Source organism: Pristis pectinata, chromosome 34 (assembly GCF_009764475.1).
Source record: "Pristis pectinata isolate sPriPec2 chromosome 34, sPriPec2.1.pri, whole genome shotgun sequence".
Taxonomy (NCBI): Eukaryota; Metazoa; Chordata; class Chondrichthyes; order Rhinopristiformes; family Pristidae; genus Pristis; species Pristis pectinata.
In genome coordinates this window covers 13,346,110-13,373,950 of record NC_067438.1, presented here as the reverse complement: position 1 = coordinate 13,373,950, position 27,841 = coordinate 13,346,110, and the positions used below count along the sequence as shown (strand labels likewise).

Below are 27,841 nucleotides of genomic sequence, written 5' to 3'. Positions count from 1 at the left end.
AGGATTCCGAACTAATGCTTCAGGTCACGGATCTTTCCTCAGAACTGTCCTACAGACTCCCATGCAGTCCAAAGCAGGGAGTTTATCCAGAGTCCACGGACTGGCCTCCAGTGCCTATAATCAAAGTTGGGGTTCTAGACTAATAAATGTTCCAGGTTTCATTTCATTAAAAAAATCTTTATTGTACAGAATTGCATCTAGGGTTCATTAGTTTCATTATTAATGATAAAAATATGAACAATTACAATCACATCAGGCCTTTTAACAAGGAGGATCAATGGGATGTGTTTAAACATTGTCATAAAAAGATTGAGCATTTTTCAAAGAAGTTATTAATTTAAAAAGTTGTTTTCGTTCGTAAGAATCACTTTGTGCGCAGATCAGCCACTGCACAGTTCCCCTGGAGATTCAGTTGGTTTGCAGTGGAGATGTGGGGGGGGGGGGGGAGAGGTGAGGGGTTAGGTTGATGAAGCACTGCAGCTGGGGGAACAGGGGACAGTGGCATATATACTAGGGGCAGTGCCAGACACTGACACATGGAGACAAGGAAGTCACTGAGGAGTGTGTGACAGAGGGAAGGGAAGTGAAAGATGTGCGTGATGCTGAAATGTACTTTTGGCTGGGTTGGTGCAGTGGATTCTTCCAGATCCAGAAACTCACCATATGTAACTTGGGCTGTGCTGAAACCAAACACATTCTGGATGCTATCCCAATGGGATAACAGTACCAAGGTCTGGATGGAGAGGGAAGGTCCCATCACAGTCGAGTCTGGGATTCTGGAAAGCCCAATATTTCTGGCCCCTCCTGGGATATACTGAAGAATGTGGACACTGCAGGGCTCAAGGCTTCTCCTGGTGCTCTGGACAACATTCCGCACCACAGGCATCCTAACTGGCTTTGTGGTTGATCGCAGTCTGTGGGTATTCCAGACCCTGTCAAATCGCTTTACACTGCACTAGTAGTGCGTAAACAGAGTATGCCTGATCACAAATCCTCGCGAAGTTTGCCTGTACCCTGCCTGAGGGTGCCAGCACAAAGCAATGGAACAATCACTTACCTTCCTCATTCAGCATCAGGATCAGGGTGAGGGGACTTGGGTATCACAGAAACAAGTGCAGGAAAACACTCCAAGCTCAGCAAAACACTGATCCGTGGAGGTGAGACCATGGCCACTAACCACAGTTTCCTGGCCAACTGTCTGTGATCCAGGTCTACGGTCACCAGCAACGGGCCTGGGTCAAGACACTTGTGTTCAGCTGAGATAGGCTAATGGAGTGCGGACCACAGACAAAGCCAGGTAGCTCCCTGAACGGGGGCTTCACTCAGTTGATGTCCCTCAGGCACTCCATGCACCCTCGCCCTATGTCCTAGCCGAGGCTTTCTCACCACTTTAAATGAACCTCCCTCTAACTCAAAGGGTGTACTTGGCCAGACTGGTCCTCCTCCTACCCCTCCCATCCAAAGTAATGCTCCATTCAGTCCTGCCCATCAAACAGATTCCAACAGATAATTGACATTATCACAATCTGACAGGGGTTACTATTGCGAATCGCCTCTCAGATCATACAAGAAATCATTGACAGCAACACACAAAGTGCTGGAGAAACTCAGTGGGTCAGGCAGTATCTGTTGAGGGAAATTGACAGTCGACGTTGACTGTCCATTTCCTTCCATAGATGCTGCCTGAACCGCCAAGTTCCTCCAGCATTTTGTGTTGCTCCAGATTCCAGCATCTGCAGTCTCGTGTCTCCAGAAGTTATTGACGCTTGCATGTCAGCAGCACCACTGTTTCTGAATCACCCCTACTCCAGCATCTTGAATCTAAACTGGCTCTCCAGTGCAGTACAGAGGGAGAACTTACAATAGGACGTGAACCAGAGTTACAACGGCTGACGTAACAGATGCCATGGTCCTAATTCAAGGAGGAGGTGAGGAAGTATCCCAGGGTCCTGGTCACCAATCTACATTTTTGACTAGATTACCTGGCCGTTATCACATTGTTATTCACTCTGCAAACTGGTAGCCACAGTTACTTTTAAAGCACTTTGGGTTAACCTGAAGGGGAATGAAGAGAGCTAAGTAAAACTTAAAATATAAAACCTAAATCTATTTAAAAACTCTGATCAAATCTGAGGCTGTGACCCACATTCTCGCAGTCCGAGTGCTGATCCAATAGGCAAACACAAGCACAAACATTTCACAAGTTGAGATAAAGGATCCAGTCTGGGCAGAGAGATGCCCAACACCTTAACAAGCTGAAGAAAGAAATGTCAGGCCAGGTGCCCAAGAGATGTGTTTTAAGATGGATTCAGTAGCAGTGGGTAGATGGAGGGAGGGAATTAGGGTCAAATCATGCCCATACTATTCATAGTACATCTCTCATCGCTGTATCGAGTGATGGTCATGACTATGGGCTCAAATTCTTGAGAGGAGGCAAGGTTGAACACTCACCCACGTAACTGAGAAATGGATCCACCTGCAACTCAGCCAAACTGATACCATTCTTTACAATAGAAAATGTCAATCCCAATCAATAAAAGAATCTGCTAAAAGTTGATAAAAGTTTAAAAACACTGGTTCAATGCCACAACCTCTTCCCTTCACAGAACCCTCTCATAGCTGCTGCTTATTTCCAACATTTTCCATGTGCTTCCTGAACATTTCAGGCTCTCATAGTCCCAGCAGGGGCCTGATAAGAGAAGGCAAGAGGTTGTATGGACTCAGACTGACTAGACAAGTCCCACATTCCATTCCCAACCTGCAGAGAATGAACTGATCTCAATCAGTCTTCCATTGCTAGCTTGAGGGAAGGAAAAAAATCAGCCTGTTTGCTGTTCAAACCTCCTGCTGGACAGATTATGATATCCATGGAATGGCAGAACTGGCTCCGGGGTGCAGAGAACATAATAAAATCTCGTCCAAGACAAACTGTCAAATCTCATTCACCGTCATAGTCCACAGATTAACTCAATTCAAGGTTCAATCCAAGGACGACCAATAGCTCACCATGAATGGTGATCGGATGTGTGTGTGTCCATTCAATGCATCTGCACATACGCACATACACACTCTCACAAAAACACACACACACACGCGCACACAACACACACCAGAGGTGCGAAGAGAAAGCAACTCCAGATCCTGATTCCTGGGATCATCAAACCTTTGGGAATCAATGTGACTTTAAGCAGCTCTCATTGTCTGTTAGTCAGTTCCGAAATTAGTTCGTACACACATCTTCAACTTGTCTCAGTGGCTGCAGCAGATGACCCTTGCGCTCTCGCACCAGTCACTGAAAAGGTAAAAAGCGATAGTGAGTGATATTGGTGGGTGCACAGAGCAATGTAAACTAACAGGAAGCATACAGCAACCAGGTATTAGAGGATGCACACAGTAATGCGTTAGAGAGAACCACGTAATAAAAGTTGTAGAGAGTAAAAGCAGTAAAATAAACATTCGAGAAAACATAGTTACAAATCATGACAGAGGGTATGGCAACAATGAGTATTAGAGGACATGTCTATCACAGGAAAGTTAATCTTTCAAACTGTCCGATTGCTCTCTAACCAATAATGAAAAGATATTGCATTTCCTAGACTGCCCTTGGCTACGGCTTATGTTACTACTTCAAATATAATTAGCTCCATTAGACATGATTTTTTTCTTTTGAAATCAGTGCCATGATTCTTAATTATATTTTCTGATTCCATCAAAACCTGGAATATTTACTTATCCTTCTCTTATGAATGCAAAGCTTACTTGTCTATACTTCCTTGGACCTGCTTCACAAATGATTTCACTGTGTTTCTTTAACACTTTTTAACCATTGCATGCTCTCTCTCCACTTTTGTTGGTGCGACCACTATCAACTTTTCTTCCTGTGTACTCTCTGAGCATTTATTACCGCACATCCACCAGCAGCTTGCGTTAACGCACAAGCTGTTCAGCAAGGGTATGAAGGCAAACTGACTCTTGAATACAAATAGAACCGTAGAAGGATTATAGCACAAAAGATCGTTCAGCCCATCAGGTACGCATCATCTCTCTCATTACTTCCATGCCTGGCCCCTTCTCCCCATGGTAAATGGTTTCAGGAAGCATTTCTTCAGTACACTGTGTGAAGATGTGTTTCCTGAACTAATCAGTGAACTGCCTCGATTTAATTTTAGGATTATGTCCCTTTTTTTAACTCCTACCGGAGGAAATAGCTTCAAAACCCTCCTCATATGGCCCCTTTTGCCCTCAGTATCACTCTAGTGATTCAATGTTGCACACACTCCATGCTCAGTGTATCCCTCTGAGATGCAATGACCAGAACCAAATGCAGGACTTAAGACATGGTCTAACTGGGACTCTGAGCAGCTGCAACATAACTTTTCAGCCTTTTTAACTCTAGGATGTTGAGATAAAGTCCAAGATTCCATTCATACTTACATCTGTTTTACTAGCAATAGCAATTTCTATACTTGGATTCACAATTCTCTCTGCTCACACACACTTCCTTGCTCCAAAGTGGATAGCTTCACGCTTCCCCAAAATGAACTCCATTTGCCACTTTTTCCCACTCACCAATCAGAAAACTTGAAGGCACACATCTCTACTCCTTCAATCAAACCACATCGGTGGTGATGGAAGCAAGAGTCTAATACGTACATTTGGGGTCCCAACAAGTCACATCCTGCCAATCCATATCCATTAATCCCACATTGTCTCCTACCTCCTAACCCGTTCCATAAGCTAGCCTTCAGTTCAATGCTCTCTCCTTTCTGTCAACCATCTCTTGATTGATCCTTATTGAATATCCTATTATAAAACATCAGTGTTTTTATTAATCATGTTGGATGCATCTTCAATAAATGAACCTGGGTTCATTAGACATCCCTTAACCTTCACCAACCCATACCATCTCTCTCTGATACACTCACATCTGTCCAGGTGGTCCATCACACTCACTCTGATAAGAAATTCTGATTGCGTCTGCAGAGAAGCCAAACAGACATCAAGTCCTGCTTTTTTTTCTCTGAACCTTCCTTCAAGAATGGAATGACAGTGACAGAATCCCAATTCAAGGAGACAATTATTCAGTCAAAACGCTTTTTGAAAACCTCCTTACTGATACTTTTGAATAGCCTGGCGTAGAAAACAACCAGTCCTAATTGTTTGCCAATCTTGAACACCAATTTCACTATTAACATAGAACAGTACAGCACAATACAGGCCCTTCGGCCCACAATGTTGTGCTGACCTTTAATCCTCGCCCAAGACTATCTAACTTCTTCTATTACCATTTCTTTAAAAAACTTGTACTGAATCTAGTTCGCGTTTCCCCTTGACTTCTTCTGTTTTCCCTCACATTTCCAGTACATTATCCTCTGAAGGTCAAAAAATATCTATTTCCTGATCTTCATTCACAATATTCTCTGTGTAATCCACAAAAGGGACTACTTTTCACTGAATATACTTGCAAAAACCTCCAATACTGCTGGCACAGTAGCATAGCAGTTAGCGCGACGCTATTACAGTGCCAGCGATCGGGGTTCGATTCCTGCCGCTGTCTGTAAGGAGTTTGTACGTTCTCCCGTGTCTGTGTGGGTTTCATCCGGGTGCTCCGGTTTCCTCCCACATTCCAAAGACGTACAGGTAGGTTAATATGGGTTTAAAAAATGGGCGGCATGGACTCATTGGGCCTGAAGGACCAGTTACCATGCTGCAAATAAAATTTTAAAAAAATTAATACCTTGCCAGCTTTATTTCCTATGGCCCTTTAGCAGCTTTTTATTTTCTTCATTTACTTCCTACTGCAGCCCCCAAATTGCCGTTTTGAGAAGGTTGTGATGAGCCGCCTTTATGAACCTGCAATCCTTCTGGTGAAGGTTCTCCAACCACGCAAGTTCCAGGGTACAGACCCAGGATCAGGGACATTGAGGGTGATGGAGGGGAATGTGGAGGTGTTGTGCCGCCTATGTCCTTTTTGGTGGTGGACGTCAGTGGTCTTGGGATGTCAATGCTTATCACTAAATCTTAAGATGCTCTTTTTCGTTTACAAACACATTGTTTCCAAAAACTTCACCATATATATTCAAGCATCTATAGCCTTTGGAATTTAAACTTTTTTTGCTTCACCTGTCGGAGAAATTCAAGTTTCTTATTCGCACTCTAGATGCATCAGGAAATAAGTAATAGGTTCTTAAATCGAGAGAACAGGCTATCTCAGATTTGCTGTTTAACTATTGACTCTGCATGAAGCAGCAATGACGAACAGTGGATAAGGTGACTGAATATTACATCAGGTTTGAGAAATGGAGAAGCCGTGTTCTTCCATCTCTAAGTGATTCTGTTTCTGCACCTTCACCAATTTATTTCTGAAGTCTGAATGATCCAGTCTTACCCAGCTTTGTAATTAAGTTTCACTGATAACCACTGTGTTATAACATTTTAGCTCAACATCATCTGCACAAGCACAGCCCACTACCGTGCAGCTGGAATGATAGCTGAAACCATTCTCCTTCACACAATGACTGATTGTTGGGGCTGGGGATCAATTCTCCCACCTCCATCCTCGCCATCATAGTCGTACACCATATAAACAGGCCTTTTGGCCCAACTCTTCCATGCTGACCCTGATGCCCGTCTATGCTAATCCAATTTGCCTGCATTGGGCCCGTATCTCTCTACTCATTTCCTATCCAAATGCCTTTGAAACAATGTAACTGTGTCTGCCTCTACCACCTTCTCTGGCAGCCGGTTCCAAACAATCGCCACCCCACTCTGCGTGAAAATTACCCCTCGGATCTCCTTTAAATTTCTACCCTCTCACTTGAAACCTGTGCCCTATAGTTTTAGACTCCCCTACCCCTGGAAAATGACCATCTACCCTTTCTATGCCCCTTATAATCTTATAGGCTGCAGAGGCGAAAGAGGCTGCTGAGCGTTGTAGACTCAGTCAGCTCCATCACGGGCACAACCCTCCCCGGAGTCGAGGACATCTTCAAGAGATGGTGCCTCAACAAGACGGCATCCATCATTAAGGAGCCTCACCACCCGGGACATGCCCTCTTCACGTCACTACCATTGGGGAGGAGGTACAGGAGCCTGAAGACCCACACTCAACACTTCAGGAACGGCTTCTTCCCCTCCGCCATCAGATCTCTGAACGGTCCGTGAACCCACGAACACTACCTCGTTATTCCTCTTTTGCACTATTTATTTATTTTTGTAACTTATAGTAATTTTTATGTCTTGCACTGTACAGCTGCCGCAAAGCAAATTTCACGACATACGTCAGTGATAATAAACCTGATTCTGACTCTAAACCGCTATCCTCACTGCCTTCGGTTCCTACCATCCCAGAGCAGCCCACACTCCCGTTACAAATTTATCTTTGGTTTGTCCTCTGAGGTGGCGACTCTACCAACCATTAACTTCGGTGACTTGCACCTGGCCACCTCTGGCCCAGATGTTGGTGACAGCCGTCATGACCGCCAAGCACCTGCCAAACTCTTCGGCCGGACACTGGGCAGCGAGCGAGGAGAGTTTGCGAGCTACCTTGAAGGCCTGGCTGTATCGTTCCTGCTGAACCTTGGGCCGCTCCCGGGGGGACTGGCGCTGGGGAGAGCAGGCTGGGGATGGCTCGCCACCAGAGAGCATCGGGTGGTGGCGGAGGAAGTGCTCCCGGGTCCAGCGGTCCGAGCAGAGAGAGGGGTCGAAGAGCTGGACGCCCCGCAGCCGCCGGAAGGCCAGGATGTGCCGGCAGGGGAGCCTCATGGCAGTGCGGAAGGCGCACTGGCAGCTGGCCTGGTCCGTGACAATTGCCCGGCGCCGGCAGACAGGCCTGGCCGACTCCGGCTCCATGCCGAGGAAGGAAACCCCCTCCGCCTCCTCCAGTTCCCTCCGCACCCGCGAGAAGGCGAAGTCGGTCAGCAGGTCGCCATAGGCCGAGGCGGTGGAGCCGGCCTCTAGGCCGGCCGGCGGAACCTTCTGAAACATGCGCACCGCCCGGAGGTCGCACTCGGTGCGCAGCGAGTCGATGGCCTTCAGGAGGTCCCGGGTGAAGGACGGCACGTCGGTGAAGTCGCCAACCGCGGCCCTCAGCTTCTGGCTCAGGGCCTGCACCCGCTGCACAGTGCTGGTCAGGTAGCTCTCGTTCTCGTGCTTGAAGCCCTCCACCCACTGGTGCCGAGACTCATGCCAGGTCTTGCGGAAGTAATCGGTGGCTCGCTGCATCTTGGTGTCCAGCAGCTGGCGGTACAGGAGGTCGTATTCCTCAGCCGAGGCCGCGTAGCACATGCTGTGCAGGATCTGTAGGAGCTGACTCCTGGGAGAGAGGGTGGGGAGGGTGAAAAGAGGAAACAAAGTTAGCAAAACAAAGGTAGGTCAAATATGATGGCAGAGTATAGTATTAATGGTAGGACTCTTGGCAATGTGGAGGATCAGAGGGATCTTGGGGTCCGAGCCCATAGGATGCTCAAAGCAGCTGCACAAGTTGACTCTGTGGTTAAGAAGGCATATGGTGTATTGTCCTCCATCAATCGTGGAATTGAATTTAGGAGTCGAGAGGTAATGTTGCAGCTATATAGGACCCTGGTCAGACCCCACTTGGAGTACTGTGCTCAGTTCTGGTCGCCTCACTACAGGAAGGATGTGGAAGCCGTAGAAAGGGTGCAGAGGAGATTTACAAGGATGCTACCCAGATTGGGGAGCATGCCTTATGAAAACAGGTTGCGGGAACTCGGCCTTTTCTCCTTGGAGCGACAGAGGATGAGGGGGGACCTGATAGAGGTGTGTAAGATGATGAGAGGCATTGATCGTGTGAACAGTCAGAGGCTTTTTCCCACAGCTGAAATGGTTGCCACAAGAGGACATAGGTTTAAGGTGCTGGGGAGCAGGTACAGAGGAGATGTCAGGGGTAAGTTTTTTACTCAGAGAGTGGTGAGTGCGGGGAATGGGCTGCCGGCAACGGTGGTGGAGGCGGATACGATAGGGTCTTTTAAGAGACTTTTGGATAGGTACATGGAGCTTAAAAAAATAGAGGGCTATGGGTAAGCCTGGCAATTTCTAAGGTAGGGCCATGTTCGGCACAGCTTTGTGGGCCGAAGGGCCTGAATTGTGATGTAGGTTTTCTATGTGAACTACTGGCGTAGCTCAGAGACACAAGAGACCGCAGGATGCTGGGATCTGCAGCAACAGTCAAAGCGCTGGAGGATCCGAGGGTGCAGTCTCAGAACAAAGGGACGTCCCTTTAGAACCGAGATGAGGAGGAATTTCTGCAGCCCGAGGGTGGTGAATCTGTTGCCACCGAGGGCTGTGGAGGCCAACTCGTTGGGTGTATTTAAGGCAGAGGTTGAGGGGTTCTTGATTGGGAAGGGGGTTAAGGGTTACGGGGAGAAGGCAGGAGAATGGGGTTGAAACGGAAAAATCAGCCATGATTGAATGGCGGGGCAGACTCGATGGGCCGAATGGTCTAATTCTGCTGTTGTATCTTATGGTCTAACTCAGCAGGTCCCTCAGCTGTTCCGGTCCCCATCTCCCTCCCTTTCATCCATGCTCCACCTTCCTCTCCCATCAGATCCCATCATCTTCAGCTCTTTGTCACCTCCACCTATCTTCTCCCAGCCTCTGACGTCGTTCCCACACTCCCCCCCACCCTCATCTGCCTATCCTCCTATCCTCCCACCCTCCCCCCAATCACCTGGATGTCATGGTTCCAAGTGCTGGCCCTTGATTCGGCCCCATTGATGGTGCCTTGTTGTGCAGCACATGGATTCCATGCACTAATAATTGCATAACGACACACACCTGAGCCCCATCAAGAGACTAGCATAAGAACCCTGGTTTCACTAGCACTGGTTGCCAGAGTATTGGTCAACCTTTGGGTATACTTTGTCTCCTAGCTGCTTAGAGCTGTCAACTCTAGAGCAGGCCCAGTTTTGCTGTTTCCTCTAGGATATCCTGTTTCCCTGTTGGGACGAGACCTCAGAGCTCTGAGACAAGATTCCTCTGGTCACTACCTGCGTTTGGTTCTGGGGAAGCATCCCGACTCCAGTCTTGTACTGGTGTTCTGAATTAGGGTTCTCTGCAATCTTGTTCTTCGCTTGACATTGTGACACTGGATCCACACCTGCTAGCTCTTGCTCCACCCCATCCCTCCACCTCTTTATACCGGCTACCTCCCCTCTACCCTTCTGTCCAAATGAAGGGTCTTGACCCAAAACATCAACTGTCCATTTCCCTTCATAGATACTGCCTGACCCACTGAGTTCCTCCAGTGCTCTGGGTCTTGCACTGGTGTTGCTCCCTGTCCTCAGCCTCTTCTACCATTCCAAGCACTGGCAGGAGCAGAGCACTGCCCCCTTCCCCAACCACTTCCTATTTGGTCAGACCCCAGTGGCTGGTATTGGAGGATGGGATGCAGAGGTTGATAGCTGATGCTTGGGTGGGGATCCCTCTACAGCGCATAGCCAGGGGTGGTTTAGTGGACTCCCAGGCTGACCTTCCATTGCATTCCCCACCACAGCAACCCCTGGTGCTCAGCCTGAGTTCAACCCTGCTGTTCTGCTGCAACCATCCATAGCTCCACACCATTACATTTTACATTATTGTTGTCTTTTGCCCTTGTCACTTCATCTCCTCCTCTCCTGTAATGGGGTGGCCATCATGACAGGCTTTTCCCTATTGTACCTTATCTCTTTTCTTTTTCCTGGTCTCTGGTCTAGTTTAGAAATCGTTAGCTATTCCACATCCTCCAATGTCCAGGGCAACAATCAATCTGCTGAAGGAACTCAGCATGCCCAACAGCATCTGTTGGGGGGGGGGTGGTTGAGGAAGGAACTGTTGACATTTTGGGGCAAAACCCTGGATCAGGGGAGCTTCACAGAGGTGCGGAAGGTGCACTGGCAGCCAGCCTGATCCATGACGGTTGTCCGGCCACCACAGAATCTCCTCCAATACTTCTTCAGTCAGTCCTGATGCGGGGTTTCGACCCGAAATTCCTTTCCTCCCACAGATCCTGCTTGACCAGCTGACTTCCTCCAGCAGATTGTTTATTGCTCTGACTAGGCTCACCTTTCTTTCTCCAGGGATGTTGCCTGACGTGTTGAGTAGCTCAGCTATTGGCTCTCTTCACAATGTGGCGTATGGAATGCTTCTATTTGTCAAGGCATCAAGTTCAAGAGTCAGGAAGCTACATTGAAGCTTTATAATACTTGGCTTTGGCTGCATGTGGAATATCACATTCAATTCTGGTCGCCCCATTATGGGAAGGATGTGTAGACTTTGGAGAGGGTGCAGAAGAGGTTTGCTGGGATGCCACCTGGATTAGAGGGTACGTGCCATAAGAGGCTGGACAAACTAGGGTTGTTTTCTCTGGAGTGCCAGAAGCTGAGCGAAGACCTGATAAAAGTTTATAAAATTATGAGAGGGATAGAGAGAGTAGACAGCCAGTATCTTTTTCCCCAGGGTCAAAACGTCTAATACCAGAGGGAATGCATTTAAAGCCGGTGGGGGGGTAGTTTAAAGGAGATGTGTGGTCAAGCTTTTTTTACTAGACAGTAGTGGGTGCTTGGAATGCGCTGCCAGGGGTGGTAGTGGAGGCAGATACGATAGAGGTGTTTAAGAGGCTCTTAGGCACATGAATGTGCAGAGAATGGAGGGATATGGACCATGTGGAGGCAGAAGGGATTAGTGTAATTAGTCGTCATTTTGGCACAATGTATGTGGGCTGAAGGGCCTGTTCCTGTGCTGTACTGTGCTTATGTCCTAATACTCAAATGGTTTGCCATGATCCAAAAAACATCTGCCTGATCAGCACTCTATCCATTGGTTTAAACATCTGCCTCCCCCAACATCTGTGCACTAGGGTTACACAGTGTGCAATGCAGAACCTCCTTCAACATTTCTTCCATCGGATCTCCTAAACTCTCAACCTCCACCACCCAGCAGCCAAGGGCAGAGAGTATGGGAACTCCACCATTCCTTTGTAATGCATGCCTTTAGAAATGAAGAGCTTCGTTGTGACAGGCTAAAGTCCTGGAACTCACTACCCAACACCAACCTTCACACAAGTGGCAGCAGTTCACCACGGCACCTAAGGACGGGGAATAAACCAGGAATCAGCCTTTCCAACAACCTCCTGTATTCCGGAAAAGGTAAAAAAAAATATAGGAAGAGGAGAAAAAAGCAAGGGATGCTTTGGGGGAAAAAAAAAGGTGGAGGTATTGGGTTCAGACAGAGACAGTGGCAAATTACATAGCTAGACAAATAGATGAAGGTACCAGTGGAGATAAATGGGAAGCTACAGATGGACATAATATATGGAAAGCAACTTTGTAGATCCAGACAAGGATATGTTGAAATATTCAATAGATATATTGCATAACGAAATACCTGCATACAATAGGAGATGGAGATTACGAGAAGCAAGCAATTAAGCAATAAATGGACTGATGGATTTATAGCTGACCAAAAGATTAAGGTAGGAAATTAAAATGAAAATTGTGCAGATAATAGAAAGTGTAAACAGGCATTCCCTCTTCTGAATGCAGGGGGTTGGGAAAAAGTGGGATCAAGAAAAGGGGCTTGGGGGGGTGGGGGGAGAAGTGTTGACATGGGTGGGGGGGGGGCAGGCAGGAAAGCCAAGGGAGAGGATGCAGGGAGTGGGAAAGGAAAGGCAAGAGAGGGAAGAAAGAAAGACGGGGAGGGGGAGGAAGAGGAAGAGGGTGGATGGGGGAGGGGAGGAGAGGGAGGGAGGGCAAAGAAGGTGGGTAGGTTGGGAAGGTGGGAAGGGAGGCAAATGAGGCAGAGGTTGACTGGACTGTGGAGACCACACAGATGAACGCAAGTCACAGCCCCATCTGATCCACGTGCCCTGACAGGAACCCACAAGGAGGAATATTTGGGACCCCCCCGCTCCACACACCACCCCCCGCCCCCAACCCCAATGCTATCCCCGCCCACTCCTGCCCCAGGACGGAAGTGCAGCGGCAGAGCTTACTGTTGCCCACTGGTCACGTGCAGCTTCTCGCTGGTCACGTCGTCCTGGAAGGCACGCAGCATGTGGACCAGGCAGGTCAGCGGCTTGCAGTGAGGCAGGACGTCGGACACCACCTCCCCGCTGCACACCTTGCCACTGGTCACCACCACCACCGTCCTCTCGCAAGCCCGGTTCTTCTGCTTGAAGATGCGCAGCAGCTGCCGGACCGTCTCGCGCTCCTCGTTCTGCAGGAACCACAGGCACACCAGCTCGCTCTCCCCGTTGCCGTCGATCACCAGCAGCAGGTACGTGGCGAGCTGCAGGCCCTCCCAGCTGTAGGTGGCGTCCATCAGCAGCACCTCGGGGAACTTCTCGAAGGTCTGCCTCATGCTGCTGTCCTGGTAGTAGATGGCCTGCAGCACATTGGCCTTGCTGACAACCACCACCACAGTGCCATCTGAAAGCAAACATGGGCATGGGTCAGGGCAATCCAATACAGAGACACAGGTGACTGCAGACGTTGGAATCTGGAGCAACACACAAAGCACTGGAGGAACTCAGCAGGTCAGGCAGCATCTGAGTGGGGAAATGGACAGTCGACATTTCGGGTCGAGACCCTTCATCTGGACTGACATCCCAGTCCAGATGAAGGGCCTCGACACAAAAAGCCGACTGTCCATTTCCCTCCGTAGCTGCTGCCTGACCCGCTGAGTTCCTCCAGTGCTTTGTGTGTTGCTGGCTATCCAACACAGGGCCGACTTACAGCCGCTCCCTCTGACAGGAGCGGCAGCAGCCACCTCAATCCCCACACGTTTGCTGGAAACGCTCAACAGTCCGCATCTGTGGAAAGAGAAGCAGCGTTAAAGACTGTTTCAGCTCAAAGACCATTCGCCAGCCTTCAACTGGAAATGTCGACCCCGTTTCATCCTCCAGAGAAGCTGCTTGACCAGCTGAGTATTTCTGTTTTTAGAGGCACCGAGTTAAACATCCTCGGAATCAGGCCCTTCGGCCCAGCTCGTCCATGCCGACCAAGATGCCCATCTAACCTATGCCCATATGCCTGAATTTGACCCACATCCCTCTAAACCTTTCCTATCCATGTAAAATCAAGGTGGTTGCCTAGTCACAGAATCGTGGCGTGATACAGCACAGAAGCAGCCCATTCAGCCAACTGAGTCCATACCAACTATCAATGACCCATCTACCCTAATGGTAGTATAGTGGTTAGCATAAAGCTTTACAGAGCCAGCGACCCGGGTTCAATTCCGGCCACTGTCTGTACGTTCTCCCTGTGTTTGCATGGGCTTCCTCTGGGTGCTCTGGTTTCCTCCCACATTCCAAAAGACGTACGGGTTAGGAAGTTGTGGGCGTGCTACGTTGGCGCCGGAAGCGTGGCGACACTTGTGGGCTGCCCCCAGGACACAATGCAAAAGATGCATTTCACTGTGTTTCGATGTACATGTGACTAATAAAAATACCTTACCCAACCTTACATTAATGCCATTTTTATTTTCCCCACATTCTCATCAACTCTGCCCAGATTCTTCCACTCACCTACACGCGAGGGACAATTAACAGCGGCCAAGTCACCTGCCAACCCGCAATTCTTCAGGATGTACAAGGAAGCCAGAGAACCTGGAGGAGTCCCATGTGGTCTCAGGGAGAATATGCAAGTTCCACACAGACAAGGTCAAGATTGAACCCAGATCACTGGCGTTGTGAGACACCAGCTCTTCTAGCTACGCCACTGTGCTGTCTGGCAGATTCTCAGCATCTGCAGATCTTTGATTTTCAATTTTCAATTAAATTCCTTTCAGTTGAAAGTACGCCATTTATTTTTGTTAACAAATTGAAAACATATTTACCCTCTACCTTTGGGGAAAATACTTTCGTGAAACAACTAATTTTCCAATCAGGGACTGGTGGGTGCCACAGGGGCTCGAGTGCATTCTGGATAGTCATGACCATGTTATAATTTGAAACTGTAAATAGTGAACCATGAAGTACTGTAAATTTGTAATAATATGACACTGTAATCACTGGATAAACCATCTTTGGAAAAGGAATAAAAGGGTAAATAAGGACAGGGAAAGAATGGATTAGATGCACAGTAAAGCCACAAGTACACTGTCCTGTCGCACACCCGCAGGGTAGGGACAGCACAGGATACTCTCTCTACACTGTCCCGTCACACACTCCCAGGGCAGAGACAGCACAGGATACTCTCTCTACACTGTCCCGTCACACACTCCCAGGGCAGAGACAGCGCAGGATACTCTCTCTACACTGTCCCGTCGCACACTCCCAGGGCAGAGACAGCGCAGGATACTCTCTCTACACTGTCCCGTCACACACTTGCAGGGCAGAGACAGCACAGGTTAGATAAGGAGTAAAACTCTCTCTACACTGTCCCATCGCACACTCCTGGCACAGAGAAAACATGGTTTAAGCTGCAGGAAGGCTGTCCCATTCCACAAGATCAACCTAATTCTGGTTTCATTCCAAACAGTAGCAGACCCTGGTCCCATCCTGGTGACAATACCAGACCAGGCCAACGTCAGAGGGAGCATCAGGGGTGGGAGTGACCTGGGGGTGATGGGTTGGGGTGAGTGAGCAATTGCCAGAGAAGTGGCCCCTGGGACGGGGGTGGGATGTGACCTGTGGCCAGAGGTTTGCCCCATCCCTGGGATGGCAGGCAGATGGTGGAGAGACTGCAGAGGAATTGATCTGTTAGTGAATCAGCTTCCTAACCCTGCAGTGAAGGGGGGAGTGATCTACTGGTTGGACAGCATGTTCCTGAAGGGAGGGTGTGAAGTGTGGGGCGGCGACCGGGGTTGGAGAAGGCAAGTAGTGAGAGGTGTGCTGTCCCTGCCATGGGGACAGAGGGAGGGCGGATGGTGAGGGGAGGGTGGGTTGATCTGCTGCAGGGGCAGCAGGCTCTCTCCAAGGTGATTGAGAAAGTGATCCGGTAGCAAATCACTGCCTCCATCCCTGCAGTATTGGAGACAGTGAAGATTCCCATGGTGGGATGAGGGAGTGATCTAGTGACGCAGTGGTACACTACCCCAGGGTGGGGGGAAGAGTGATCTAAAGACATAGCAGCACGCTGTCCTGGGCTGGGGGAAGAATGATCCAATGAGAGAGTAAAACACTGTCCTGGGCTGGGGGAGAAGAGATCTAATGACAGAGCAGCACACTGTCCTGGGTTGGGGAAGAGAGAGCAAATGTGAGAGTAGCACGCTGTCCTGGGATGCAGGAGGGAGTGTTCTAGTGACTGGATGGTACACTATCCTGGGATCAGGGATGAGTGATCCACACACCCTGGGATGGAGGTGGTGGGGATTCACACTATCCTGGTGCTGAATAGGAGCGAACCCATTATCCTGGGAGTGGGGAGTGGTGATCCACACTATCACGGGGTAGGGGAGGTGGGAACCATGCTGGACTGGGGCGGGGGAGGTGGGAACCACGCCAGACCAGGGTGGGGGAGGGGTGAACCCCACTGTCCCGGGGTGGGGGAGGGGTGAACCACACCGTCCCGGGACAGGAGAACAAGCGGTGCAGGCCTGGAGCAACACATTAGCCCTTGGAAGAGGGACTGGCTGGACACCTACCCTTGACAGCCGCCAGCGTGGGCACCATCTTCTCCACGTCAGTCTTGTGGACCTTGGAGCTGGCCCACTTGTCCTTGCGTACGAGGCTGTGGACATCCTGCCGGATGAGCACTTTGCCTGCGACCTCCCCCAGCTGCTCTTTGACACCGGCTCCGTTACTCTGCAGCGAGACCATAGAAGCCACATCCCCACACAGCGCTTTGACAAGGCGCCTTTGGTGCGGAAGCCTCTCCTGTTCTGCCTGTGTGGTACAAGTAAAGATCTTTTAACGTTCCTCCAGTGACCACCATCTCAACAATTTTCTGTCAACCATTGCATCAAAAGTACAGACTGAAACTCTCTCATCCGGCACCTTGGTATTTGAACTGGTGCCGGACCACAGAAATTCCCAACCACAGAAATGCCCCGATCATCTTTCTCCGAGCAGGAAAACTGTTCATATTAAATTCAGACACTCCCCAGACCACACAAGGCTTCAGAGAACTGTCTATAACATAAAGTTTGTCAGAAACAGTCACCTAAGATCGCAAAAGTTTCACTGGTAGGTTAATTAGCTATAAATGAGTACAGATCTTAATTTTAGATCTTAGTTGGAATTAGTTAATTAGTACAAATCCGTACTGCAGATTCAAAACATGCCAGAACACAGGAGTTGCCAGTTCACAGACTGCCAGACTAGAGAGCTTCAACTGTATAGCACAGAAACAGGCCATTCGACCCAGCTGGTCCATGCAGGTCATTTGCTCCACCCATCCCTCTTCATCTCAATCCATCAACTCATTCTTTACTCCTTGTTCTCCAACTGTGGATATTCAACTTCCCTTTGAGGTTACCTGTATATTTCACCTCAATTATTCCTTGAAGGAACCATTTCACAGGCCAGGTGGCTCGCCTATTCACTGGGATAATATATGGACAATCTTCTCACCATGTACTAGCCTTTTGCCAATACTGCTTCATATGATTGGTTGTTCGGAATCTATCAATCTTAGATTTAAAATTTAATATTAACTGTTTCCCAAAGATGCGCGAGTTGCGGTAACTTAATTGGCCACTGTAAATTGCCCCAAGTGTACAGGTGAGTGGGAGAATGTGGGGGGAGTTTCTGAGAGTTGGGGGAGAATAAAATAATGGGATTAATGTAGGACTGGTGTAAATTGGTGGTTGATGGTTGGTGCGGACTCAATGGACCAAAGGGCCTGCATCCATACTGTATCTCTCCATGACTCTAACTTCACTCACAAAAGGCCATCGCTGGTTTTACACCACATTCCTCGTCCCGAGCTCCTCAATGAGCAGCAATAATCTCTCTCCATTAATTCCTCCAAATTCATTCAGCTGAGCAGATGAGACTTTGACCTGCTAAATTCCAGGAAATGCATGACCAACTTCTCCTCATCCCTTGGACAAGTATAATTGTGATAATTCTACCCTGCACTCTTCTGTCATTTATCCTCTACCTTCCCCTCCGAGTGGTGATCAGCGGGAAACAACTTTCTACAGATGTACAGCAGAGAGCACTCTGACCGGTTGCTTCTCAGCCTGGTATGGAGGCTCCAGTGCACAGGATCACAAGAGGCTGCAGAGGGCTTTAGACTCAGCCAGCTCCATCACGGGACATCCCCCGTGATGAAGCTGGCTGACTCTCATAAACTCCTCATTGAGGACATCTTCATAAGGCGGCACCTCAAGAAGGCAGCATCCATCACTGAGGACCCCCACCATCCGGGACATGCCCTCTTCTCATTACTACCATCGTGGAGGAGGTGCAGGAGCCTGAAGACTCACACTCAACGATTCGGAAACAACTTCTTCCCCTCCGCCATCAGATTTCTGAACGGTCCTTGAACACTATTTTGTTATTCCTTTTTTTTTGCACTATTTTGTGTCATTTATAGTAATTTTATCTTTGCACTGTACTGTTGCCACAAAACAACATATTTCACATCGTATAAGTCAGTGATAATAAATCGGATTCTGATTCAGTGGTGTGATAGTATCTTCAAATTATAGATGATTGCCTAAGTAACCCAAAATAACAAGACACAGGAAGTCAGGGTTCCAGCCTCGACACATCTAGTAATACAATCCTCATCCAAGGGCTTATTCCATCCCACTTCTGACCTTCGTCCCTTGGTCTGTCCCTTTAAGTTCATCCAAAGTTTGCTGCTCACGGTCCTGGTTGACTGACCAGTCCCAGTTAGTATAAGTGTATGTTTGTGTTAGTGTGTGCTTGTGTTAGTATTAGTGTTTTTTTGTGTTAGTGTGTGTTTGTGTTAGTATTAGTGTGTGTTTGCGTTAGTGTTTGTTTGTGTTAGTATTAGTGTGTGTTTGTGTTAGTATCAGTGTATGTTTGTGTTAGTATTAGTGTGTGTTTGTGTTAGTATTAGTGTTTGTGTTAGTGTGTGTGTTAGTATTAGTGTGTGTTTGTGTTAGTATTGGTGTTTGTTTGTGTTAGTGTGTGTTTGTGTTGGGATTAGTGTGTGTTTGTGTTATTGTGTGTTTGTGTTAGTATCAGTGTATGTTTGTGTTGGTATTAGTGTGTGTTTGTGTTGGTATTAGTGTGTGTTTGTGTTAGTATTAGTGTTTGGTTGTGTTAGTATTGGTGTTTGTTTGAGTTAGTGTGTGTTTGTGTTGGGATTAGTGTGTGTTTGTGTTATTGTGTGTTTGTGTTAGTATCAGTGTATGTTTGTGTTGGTATTAGTGTGTGTTTGTGTTAGTATTAGTGTGTGTTTGTGTTAGTATTAGTGTTTGTTTGTGTTAGTGTGTGTTTGTGTTGGGATTAGTGTGTGTTTGTGTTATTGTGTGTTTGTGTTAGTATCAGTGTATGTTTGTGTTGGTATTAGTGTATGTTTGTGTTGGTATTAGTGTGTGTTTGTGTTGGTATTAGTGTGTGTTTGTGTTAGTATCAGTGTATGTTTGTGTTGGGATTAGTGTGTGTTTGTGTTGGTATTAGTGTGTGTTTGTGTTAGTATCAGTGTATGTTTGTGTTGGTATTAGTGTGCGTCTGTGTTGGTATTAGTGTGTGTTTGGGTTGGTATTAGTGTGTGTTTGTGTTGGGATTAGTGTGTGTTTGTGTTGGGATTAGTGTGTGTTTGTGTTAGTGTGCCTGACCCACATGGTGTTCCAGTTACACAGCATCTTGATTTTAAGGTCCCCTTATTTTCTTTCACATCCTTCCATGTTCTCAGTACTTCCTAGCTCTGTAATTTCGTCTCGTTGTATTCCACTCTAAAATCCCTCTAAATCTGGCCCTTGCCCATCCCAGAAATTAATCATTGTATCGCTGGCCACAACTTTAACTGCTATGGTTCTAAGATTTAAAATTCCCTCCCTGCGCCTCTTTATCACCCTACAGTAGTCATAGAGATGTATAGCACAGAAACAGGCCCTTCAGCCCACCACATCTATGCCATCCTTCTTGCCCACCTACACTAATCCCACTTGCCCGCACTAGGATGTATCCTTCTATGCCTTCCCTGCACAAGTGTCTGTCTAAATGCCTCTAAAACCTTGAAATCTACCTCCTCTTCTGGCAGCGTGTTGCAGATATCAACCACTCTCTGCGTAAAAAAAAACTTACCCCTCTGATCCCCCTTAAAACTCCTTCCTCTCACCTTAAACCTATGTTTCTTGTTTTCTGATACAGCTATCATGCGAGAAAGATTTTGACTTATCTCCCCTGTCTATACCTCTCATAAGCTTACATACTTCCAGCAGATCACCCCTCAAAACCCACCTGCTTAAAACCCACTGTAAAACATTTCTTGAAACCCATCTTAACCCAGTTATTGGCCATCTGCCATTATCCGTCCTGAGCCAGGTCAGTTCGATTTGTTTGCTACTTCCCCTAAAAGGCAGCTTGAGATATTTTTGGTGTATTAGAGGAACTACATAAATAAGTCTTGTTGTTACTGTTGGGAAGTGACCAGTAAAATAGAGGACATCAATATGGCTCTGTTAATCAGTGCTGAAGTTGTCATGGTTTAGAGTTCAGAGGCTGGGTTGACATCCCGGCAGTGAGTGTAACACTCTCCCATAGAATTATACAGGCTCGTCAGCCCACTGAATCCACACCAACCATCAAGCACAGTTTTTACACTAATTCGCCATGACGCCCACTTTGACACAGGAGCAGTTTCAAGCCCCACTTACATGCTGATGCCTCAGAACAGTACAGCACAGCAACAGGTCCTTCAGCTCCAATGTTGGTGCCAAACCAATTCAGCTAATGACACCTAATCCCTTCTGTCTGCACATGGTCCATATCCCTCCGCTCTCTGCATATTCATGTGCCCATCTAAGAGCCTCTTAAACGCCTCGATTGTATTTGCGTCCATCACCACCCCTGGCAGCGCATTCCAGGCACCCACTAATCTCGGTGTAAAACACCAACCCCACACACCTTTCAACCCTGGGGAAAAGATACCAGCAGTCTACTCTGCCTATGCCTCTCATAATTTTATAAACCTATCAGGTCTCCCCCAGGCCTCCCGCCGCTCCAGAAGAAACAACTCAAGTTTGTCCAACTTCTCCTTATAGCAAGTACCCTCGTAAATCTCCTGGTAAATCTCTTCTGCATCCTGGAGCAATATTCTTCTCTAACAACAAAGCAGAAACTAACCTGTGATCGTACTGCGCAGCGTCAGTTTTAACAAGGCTTGCTTCAAAAAGGAATTTCCTTACATCACCTCAACTTGACCCACAGGGAAGAGATAGGTGTGCAAGTCCAAAGGTCCCTGAAGATGGCAGCGTAGGTATACAACATGGTTAAGGCGGTATACAGAATACTGACCTTCATTAATCAGGGCAGTGAAGCAGGGAGGTTCTGCTCCAATTTTATAAAACACTGGTCAGACCTCAGCTGGGGTACTGCATACAGTTCTGGTCACCACACTGTAAGAAGGATGTGACTGCACTGGAGAGAGTGCAGAGGATATTCACCAGGACGTTGTCTGGGATGGAGCATTTTAGTTATCTGGAGAGGTTGGGTCTGTTTTCCCTGGAGCGGAGGAGGTTAAGAGGGGACATGATTGAGGTATATAAAATTACGTGGGGTATAGATAGGGTAGACTGCAGGACACTATTCCCCATATCAGAGCTAGATAAAACTAGAGGATGTAGATTTAGGGCAAGGGGGAAGAGATTCAGAGGGGATCCATGGGGGACCTTTATCACCCAGAGAGTGGTGAGTACCTGAAACACACTGCCGGAGAGAGTAGTGGAATCAGAGTTGCTGACTGCATTGAAGAAGTGTCCAGACAAGTACTTGAATTGCATGGGCATAGAAGGCTACTGGCCAAGTGCAGGAAGATGGAATAAATACAGATGAGTTCCCACTTGTCAGTGTGGACATGACGAACCGAATGGCCTGTTTCCCTGCTGTATAACTATGACCCATGGTGACAGCCCTTTGCTTGACCTATCCAATTAGCACAGGGACGACTCTTTCATCATAATTGTGCTTTCTTGCTCCCTTCAACGTTTACGCAAGTCCCTGCTTTGGCCATCCTTTCATGGACCCTCGTGGCATTGCCAGGTCCTTTATAGTCTGTATCCTCTGGCACCTGATGCTTCTGCCTCTGGATACAACTTCTCTCTCTTTACTCTATTGTCACCACCTGGGTTTCCTCCTGGCGCTCTGATTCCTGCCACATCCCAGAGACATGCTGGTTACTGGGCTACACGGCCACTATAAATCGGGTGGGTGGTAGGAGAATCAGGAGGGAGTTATAGATACATGGGATCGGATACATTACTGGGAGAAGGGGATTGATAGGATTTCTTGGAAAGCTGGCAAACTCAATGGGCTGAATGGCCTTGTTCTATTTTGTAACAAAATACAATTTCATTTGAAACCTTCCCTGCACCAAGAATAGCCCAACCTTGAGCAGTCTCTCCCCACAACTGAAATCCCTAAACTGTTACTATTCTGGATCCCGAGCCGTCTCCTGAACTCAGATTGGAGGCAATAACCAATGTTTTTTTTGCAATTTAGACCCTTTTACTATTTATTTTCAATTTATGTGCAACTTTGCTTTAAATTCTTGATGGGTCTGGCACTATAGTCTTTGCAGACAGGTTTCTGCTGAACTTGGCACAGACTATGCCACTGTTACCATGAGAACGAATCACTTTACCCCAGGAGTGACAGTGTTATTCTTTGCTTTGTAGACAGAGGCACATCTTTTGCCCCAGTAAAATTCTGTTTCGTTACACCCTCAACCTTCAGCAGAACCGCATGCTCGCTTTGGTTTCGAGGACCACAGTTATAGCCAATAAAACAGCTTTGCACTCAGTGCTTCACCGTGCATTGTTGTTGCTTTTGTAATCAGACTTTCTGTTGGTAAAGCCAAGGATCCACATGTCTTTTTAAAAAGCGCTTTCAATTGTACTTTGAAGATTTGTGTGTACCCGTGCTCAGACCCCCTATACTTTTGTACAATGTTCTACAAGGTTCTTAATCGCACTTTTAAAATAATAACACTGACATATTTGACACTCCAGAGGACAGGGGTAGTACCGTATGTGTATAGAATAACATACAGAGCTCCCTGCAAAAGAGGAGACGTGGGACAACATACACAAGTAGAGACTGACCCGACAATCTGAAGCAGTGGCGGGTCCAAAATTTCCACCTGGCTGGTATCTGTGTGCTGCTTTTACCTGCTGCACTGTGTGGTTATGCGATTCGTTCATCTCTTTCACCACAAACTTGTCTCCGTCAGGAGAGAGGCGGACTTTAATAACGCAGGGACACTTCATCTTGTTGGTTCTGAAACAGACAGTGGGCAGCAGTGTGCAAGTCAACTGGGGAAGGCCAAAGACCAGCAGTGGTTGATCTTCCTTCAGAATCAACACTGAATCCAAGAGAAATATTACATTCACTTTGCTGGCCGGCAGAGTGCAAAAGAAGGATAGAAGACAGTGTGCTGAACGACTGATGGTATAACTGAAGATAAACTCCCTTCCTCTGCTCCTAAAGACATCATCTGTCACTGGGGCCCTGGGTCACCCACTGCCAATGCCCAATAAAGTGCATGCCATGTGTGACAATGAGCCTTACTCTGTGTGTGTGTGTGTGTGTGTGTGTGTGTGTGTGTGTGTGTGTGTGTGTGTGAGCATGCACGTGTGTAGAGGGAGAAAAAGAGAGGGACATAGAGAGACAAGGAGAGGGAGAGGGGCGAGAAGAGGGTATTGGTTAGGGGATGGGGAGGGGGAAGGGGGAAGGGGAAGGGGAAGGGGGGAAGGGGGAAGGGGGAATGGGGAAAGGAGAAAGGGTGAGAACATGGGGGGAAGGCGAGGGGGTAGAGCAGGAGGGGGAAAAAGCAAGGGAGCGGGGGGACTCTGCTGGGGATCTCCATTGCGCTTACCCACTGCAAGGATCCCCTCACCTCTGGTTCGGCCGTTTCCCAGAACCTTTCGTCTTGAATAACTTGCCCCCGTGAATGCAAGCGTAGTCGATCTCAGCAAACTTCAGCGCATCATTCATTGGGCGCTTGGGTGCCCTTCGCCTCTGGGCCTCGATGGTCCGCGAGTGCCTCGTCCACAGCTGCACGGAGCAATCTCTCTGGTAGCGTCGGTACTCCCGGTGCAGCTCGCTGTAGCTTGAGAATTCAGCTCCCACTCGAAAACCCGCCACCTGGGACATGGCTGCCCCCGCTTCAGGAGGAGGTCGACAGACTGCTCCCAACTGGAAGAAGGGAATTGAGAATAAACCACAGGCAGCAGCATGGCAGCCAAGACAGAAAGGATCAGAGCATCTCAAATACAAGAGCAAACTATATACAGGGCCACTGTAAGTTACCAGCAGGGGCCACAGTGAGCTACAAGCAGGGTCCAAAGCAAGATACACACAGGGACCACAGTAAGTTGCACACACAGGGTCCAAAGCAAATTACCCATAGGGACCACAGTAACTGACATAAGTCCCATTCTCCTGGCTTTAGGACTCCCAAACCAACGAATCTCCACGTCCCACCCGTTTTCCTATCCTCTCCAGATCTTTTCCTTGCTCACTGCTGGCAACGGCATCAATTAATTTTTCTTCCTCCTGTTTTTTGAGCCTGAAGATCCATGCAAGAATGATTCAGAAACAGCTTCTTCCCCTCCACCATCAGATTTCTGAATGGTCTATGAACCCATGAACACGACCTCGTTATTCCTTTTTTTTTTGCACTATTTATTTTTGTAACTTACCGTAATTTTACGTCTCAAATAAAATTACTGGCTCACCACCTTACGCACCGAGAACAAGAAAGATCGTCGCCCTGAAAATCCTCCCTCACATCCGGACTACTTCTAGAATTATGGGCTTTCATTTGTGAGTTCCAGCACTCCTTGATTGCCCCAGGGTTACATAGGAAACAGTGAAATAATTCAAGTTACCTTACGACTGCATCAGCCACAGGGAAATATTGATGTTGAAGTGGAGTCAGATACTCCAGCATTCACGAGGATTTCTCAGGAGATGTCAAAACCAAGGGTTATCGGGGAGTCAATACTACTCCAAAGGAGAGGTAGAGTTAAAAATTCCATTAAGTTACCAGGCCGACATCTACCATGTGTGAAATATGCCTGGAAATAGCCAGCAGGTCCGGCAGCATCTGTGGAAAGAGAGACAAAAAAGTCATTCACTTGAAATGTTAACCATTTCTCTCTACACAGATGCTGCCTGATTTGCTTCAGTGTTTATTTCAGATTTCTAGCATCTGCAGTTTTTAGATTTTCACAAAATATGCCTGGAATTTGGAAAACAATGTCATGTTTTTTGAGCCTGAAGATCCACACACAACGATTCAGAAACAGCTTCTTCCCCTCCACCATCAGATTTCTGAACAGTCCATGAACTCATGAACCTTACCTCGTTATTCCTTTTTTTTGCACTATTTAGTTTTGTAATTTATAGTAATTTTATGTCTTTGCACTGTATTGCTGCCACAAAACAACAAGTTTCATGTCATCTAAGTCTGTGATAATAAATCTGATTCTATGTGATCAATTTCAATGAAATAGCAAACATACAGTAGTTATAAATCATACAAGTTATTCAAGACTCAAATTTTCATCCAGGCTTGTCCTTGTGCCTGACACACTTAAGCACAAGATGCTGGGCATATGTGGCAGCCTCCAATCGACACTGAAGCCATTCCTGTTCCGGGGATTTTCAACCATAATGTATGCTTTCTCTCCCTTCAGGTAGAGGCAGGAATGGGTTTTCAAAGGGCCTGTTACTAGTGCTTCCAAGTGATACTGAAGAGGTCAGTCTGGGGTCTTGGGCAATCACTGGCAACACAAGCAATGTACTTTTGTCCGGATCTACTTGGGGCCCATCCACAACCTTAACCGACCTCACCCTACCCACTGATCTGCCAACTCAACTGACCCCTCCCAGTCACCAGGCCTCCACCCTGTTCCTCCTGATTACCAGTCCTCGTCCCCAAACTGCCCTCTGACCCGAGCAATCCCCAACTCCCCAGCCCAACATTCATATACCCAACAAATGCTCCGAGCTCCAGCCCCAAGACTACTGATCCTACCACCATCCAGATGATCGATTCTACCATGACCCCAAATACCAATCTAACTGCTGTCCAATAATTAATTCAACCACCAAACTAGCCAGTTTACTATCATATCACCAACACCCCACCCATACTCCGACTACTGACCCTACCATCTGCCACCAATGAATTACCGATCCTACTACCTCTCTCAACCACTGAACCTACCACCCACCCCCATTTGCCAATCCTACAGCCTCCCACCAACTACTGATAGTAATGCTATCCCAAACTACCAAACCCAACGCCGAAAATTGTGAGGAGTCAATAACCAAGATGCAGACAAGGGAGGGCGGTAAACTCCAGGACATTGGGGAGGGGATAAATCCCAAGAATGCAGGGAGAAAGAAGGGCCGCAAGGAGGCAAAATGCTCGGACATGTGACAGATGGGTAACCCAGAGAACTCAAGCGTACGGCCAAACTTCTGGGGCACATATAGAGGGGCAAAGGACCTGGGAGACAGGGGTTGAGAGGGAAAACCTCTGGAACATGGGACAGAGGGGGTAAACCCCTGGGGTGAGAGGAGATCCTAGACTGGGACAAATCCACAGGACTGGGGGGGGGGGGGGGGGTGGTAATTCCTGGGATTCAATGATAGTCATCCATGTGCTGGCAGGGGGTAATTCCCTGGCATTGGGATCCAGGAGACAATCCCAGCAATTGGGGATGGGGCAATTCCCGGGTTTAGGCAGGATGGTAATTCCCGTAATTGGAATGATTGCCATCCATGGGCTGGCAGAGGCTATTTCCTTGGGTTTGGGGGCAGATTGCAATCCCTAGAATTGGGTGATCAGAGAGAAATGGCAGGAGAAATCCCCAGTATCGGGGATGAAATCCAATCCTTGGAATTGGGGGACGTTGCAATCCCGAGGATCGGAGGCTGTGGGGGAGTCCACGGGATCAAAGTCCTTGGGTTTGGGGAGACGATAATTCCTGGAATGGTGGGGGGGGTTTGGGGAGACGATAATTCCTGGGATGGTGGGGGGGGGGGGGGCAGTTTGTGGCAATCCCCGGGATCAGACATGGAATGGGTTTGGAGAGGATAGTAATTCCTGGGATCAGAATGAAAGTCTGCCATGTGCATGGGGGGGGGGGGGGTGGAGGGGGTGATTCCCTGGGTTGGACATCTTGCAATCCTCGGGATGAGGAGATTGCGGGGAATCCTCGGGGACGGGGGCAATTCCTGGGTTGGCCAGGAATTCCTAGGGGTTGGGATAATGTACCCGTCTAGGGGTGGAGGGTAATTCCTAGGGATTGGGAGCCGTTGCAACCGCGGGATTGAGAGGTGGGGAGGGGGCGATCCCAGGATTTCTGAGGATGGGGGTGGAAATTCCCACCTATTTCACGGGTGCCTGACCCGCAGCCGCGGCCCCGGCGCTTTGTCTGGGCTCCGGGCCCGGGCCCGGGCCTAGGTTGCCGGCTGCCGGCTATCCTGCCGGCGGATCGGCTCTGCTCTCTGATCCCCCGGACGCCTACCGTTCAACTCTTACCAGAGCCTCCTCTCTCTCCCCCCACCATCCGTGTCCAAGCACTGGGAGACCGAGCCGCAGCCTCTCATCTCCAACAACAGCTTTGTCCCGTCCACATCCGCCGGTGCTGCCGGCCGCTAGGCACATGCGCACTGACACAGCAACCTGTCAAGATAGGGCGCTTTCTCCGCCTCCTGGCATTGTGGGATATCCGGCTGCCATTGCTG

The 27,841-nt window shown here is 48.2% G+C and overlaps 1 protein-coding gene across 1 annotated transcript; it reads right to left on the bottom strand.

Annotated features, from left to right (window-relative positions):
• Positions 1-192: 192 nt before the first annotated feature.
• On the bottom strand, positions 193-27,761 carry LOC127585965 (uncharacterized). The gene is made up of 7 exons (XM_052043720.1): positions 27,636-27,761; positions 23,976-24,274; positions 23,182-23,356; positions 16,582-16,822; positions 12,989-13,424; positions 7,416-8,314; positions 193-3,292 (listed from the first exon to the last, which is right to left on the bottom strand). The coding sequence occupies exons 1-7, from the start codon at positions 27,759-27,761 to the stop codon at positions 3,240-3,242; spliced, it is 2,229 nt and encodes a 742-aa protein (XP_051899680.1). The 3' UTR covers positions 193-3,239.
• Between the last annotated feature and the right edge of the window lie 80 nt (positions 27,762-27,841).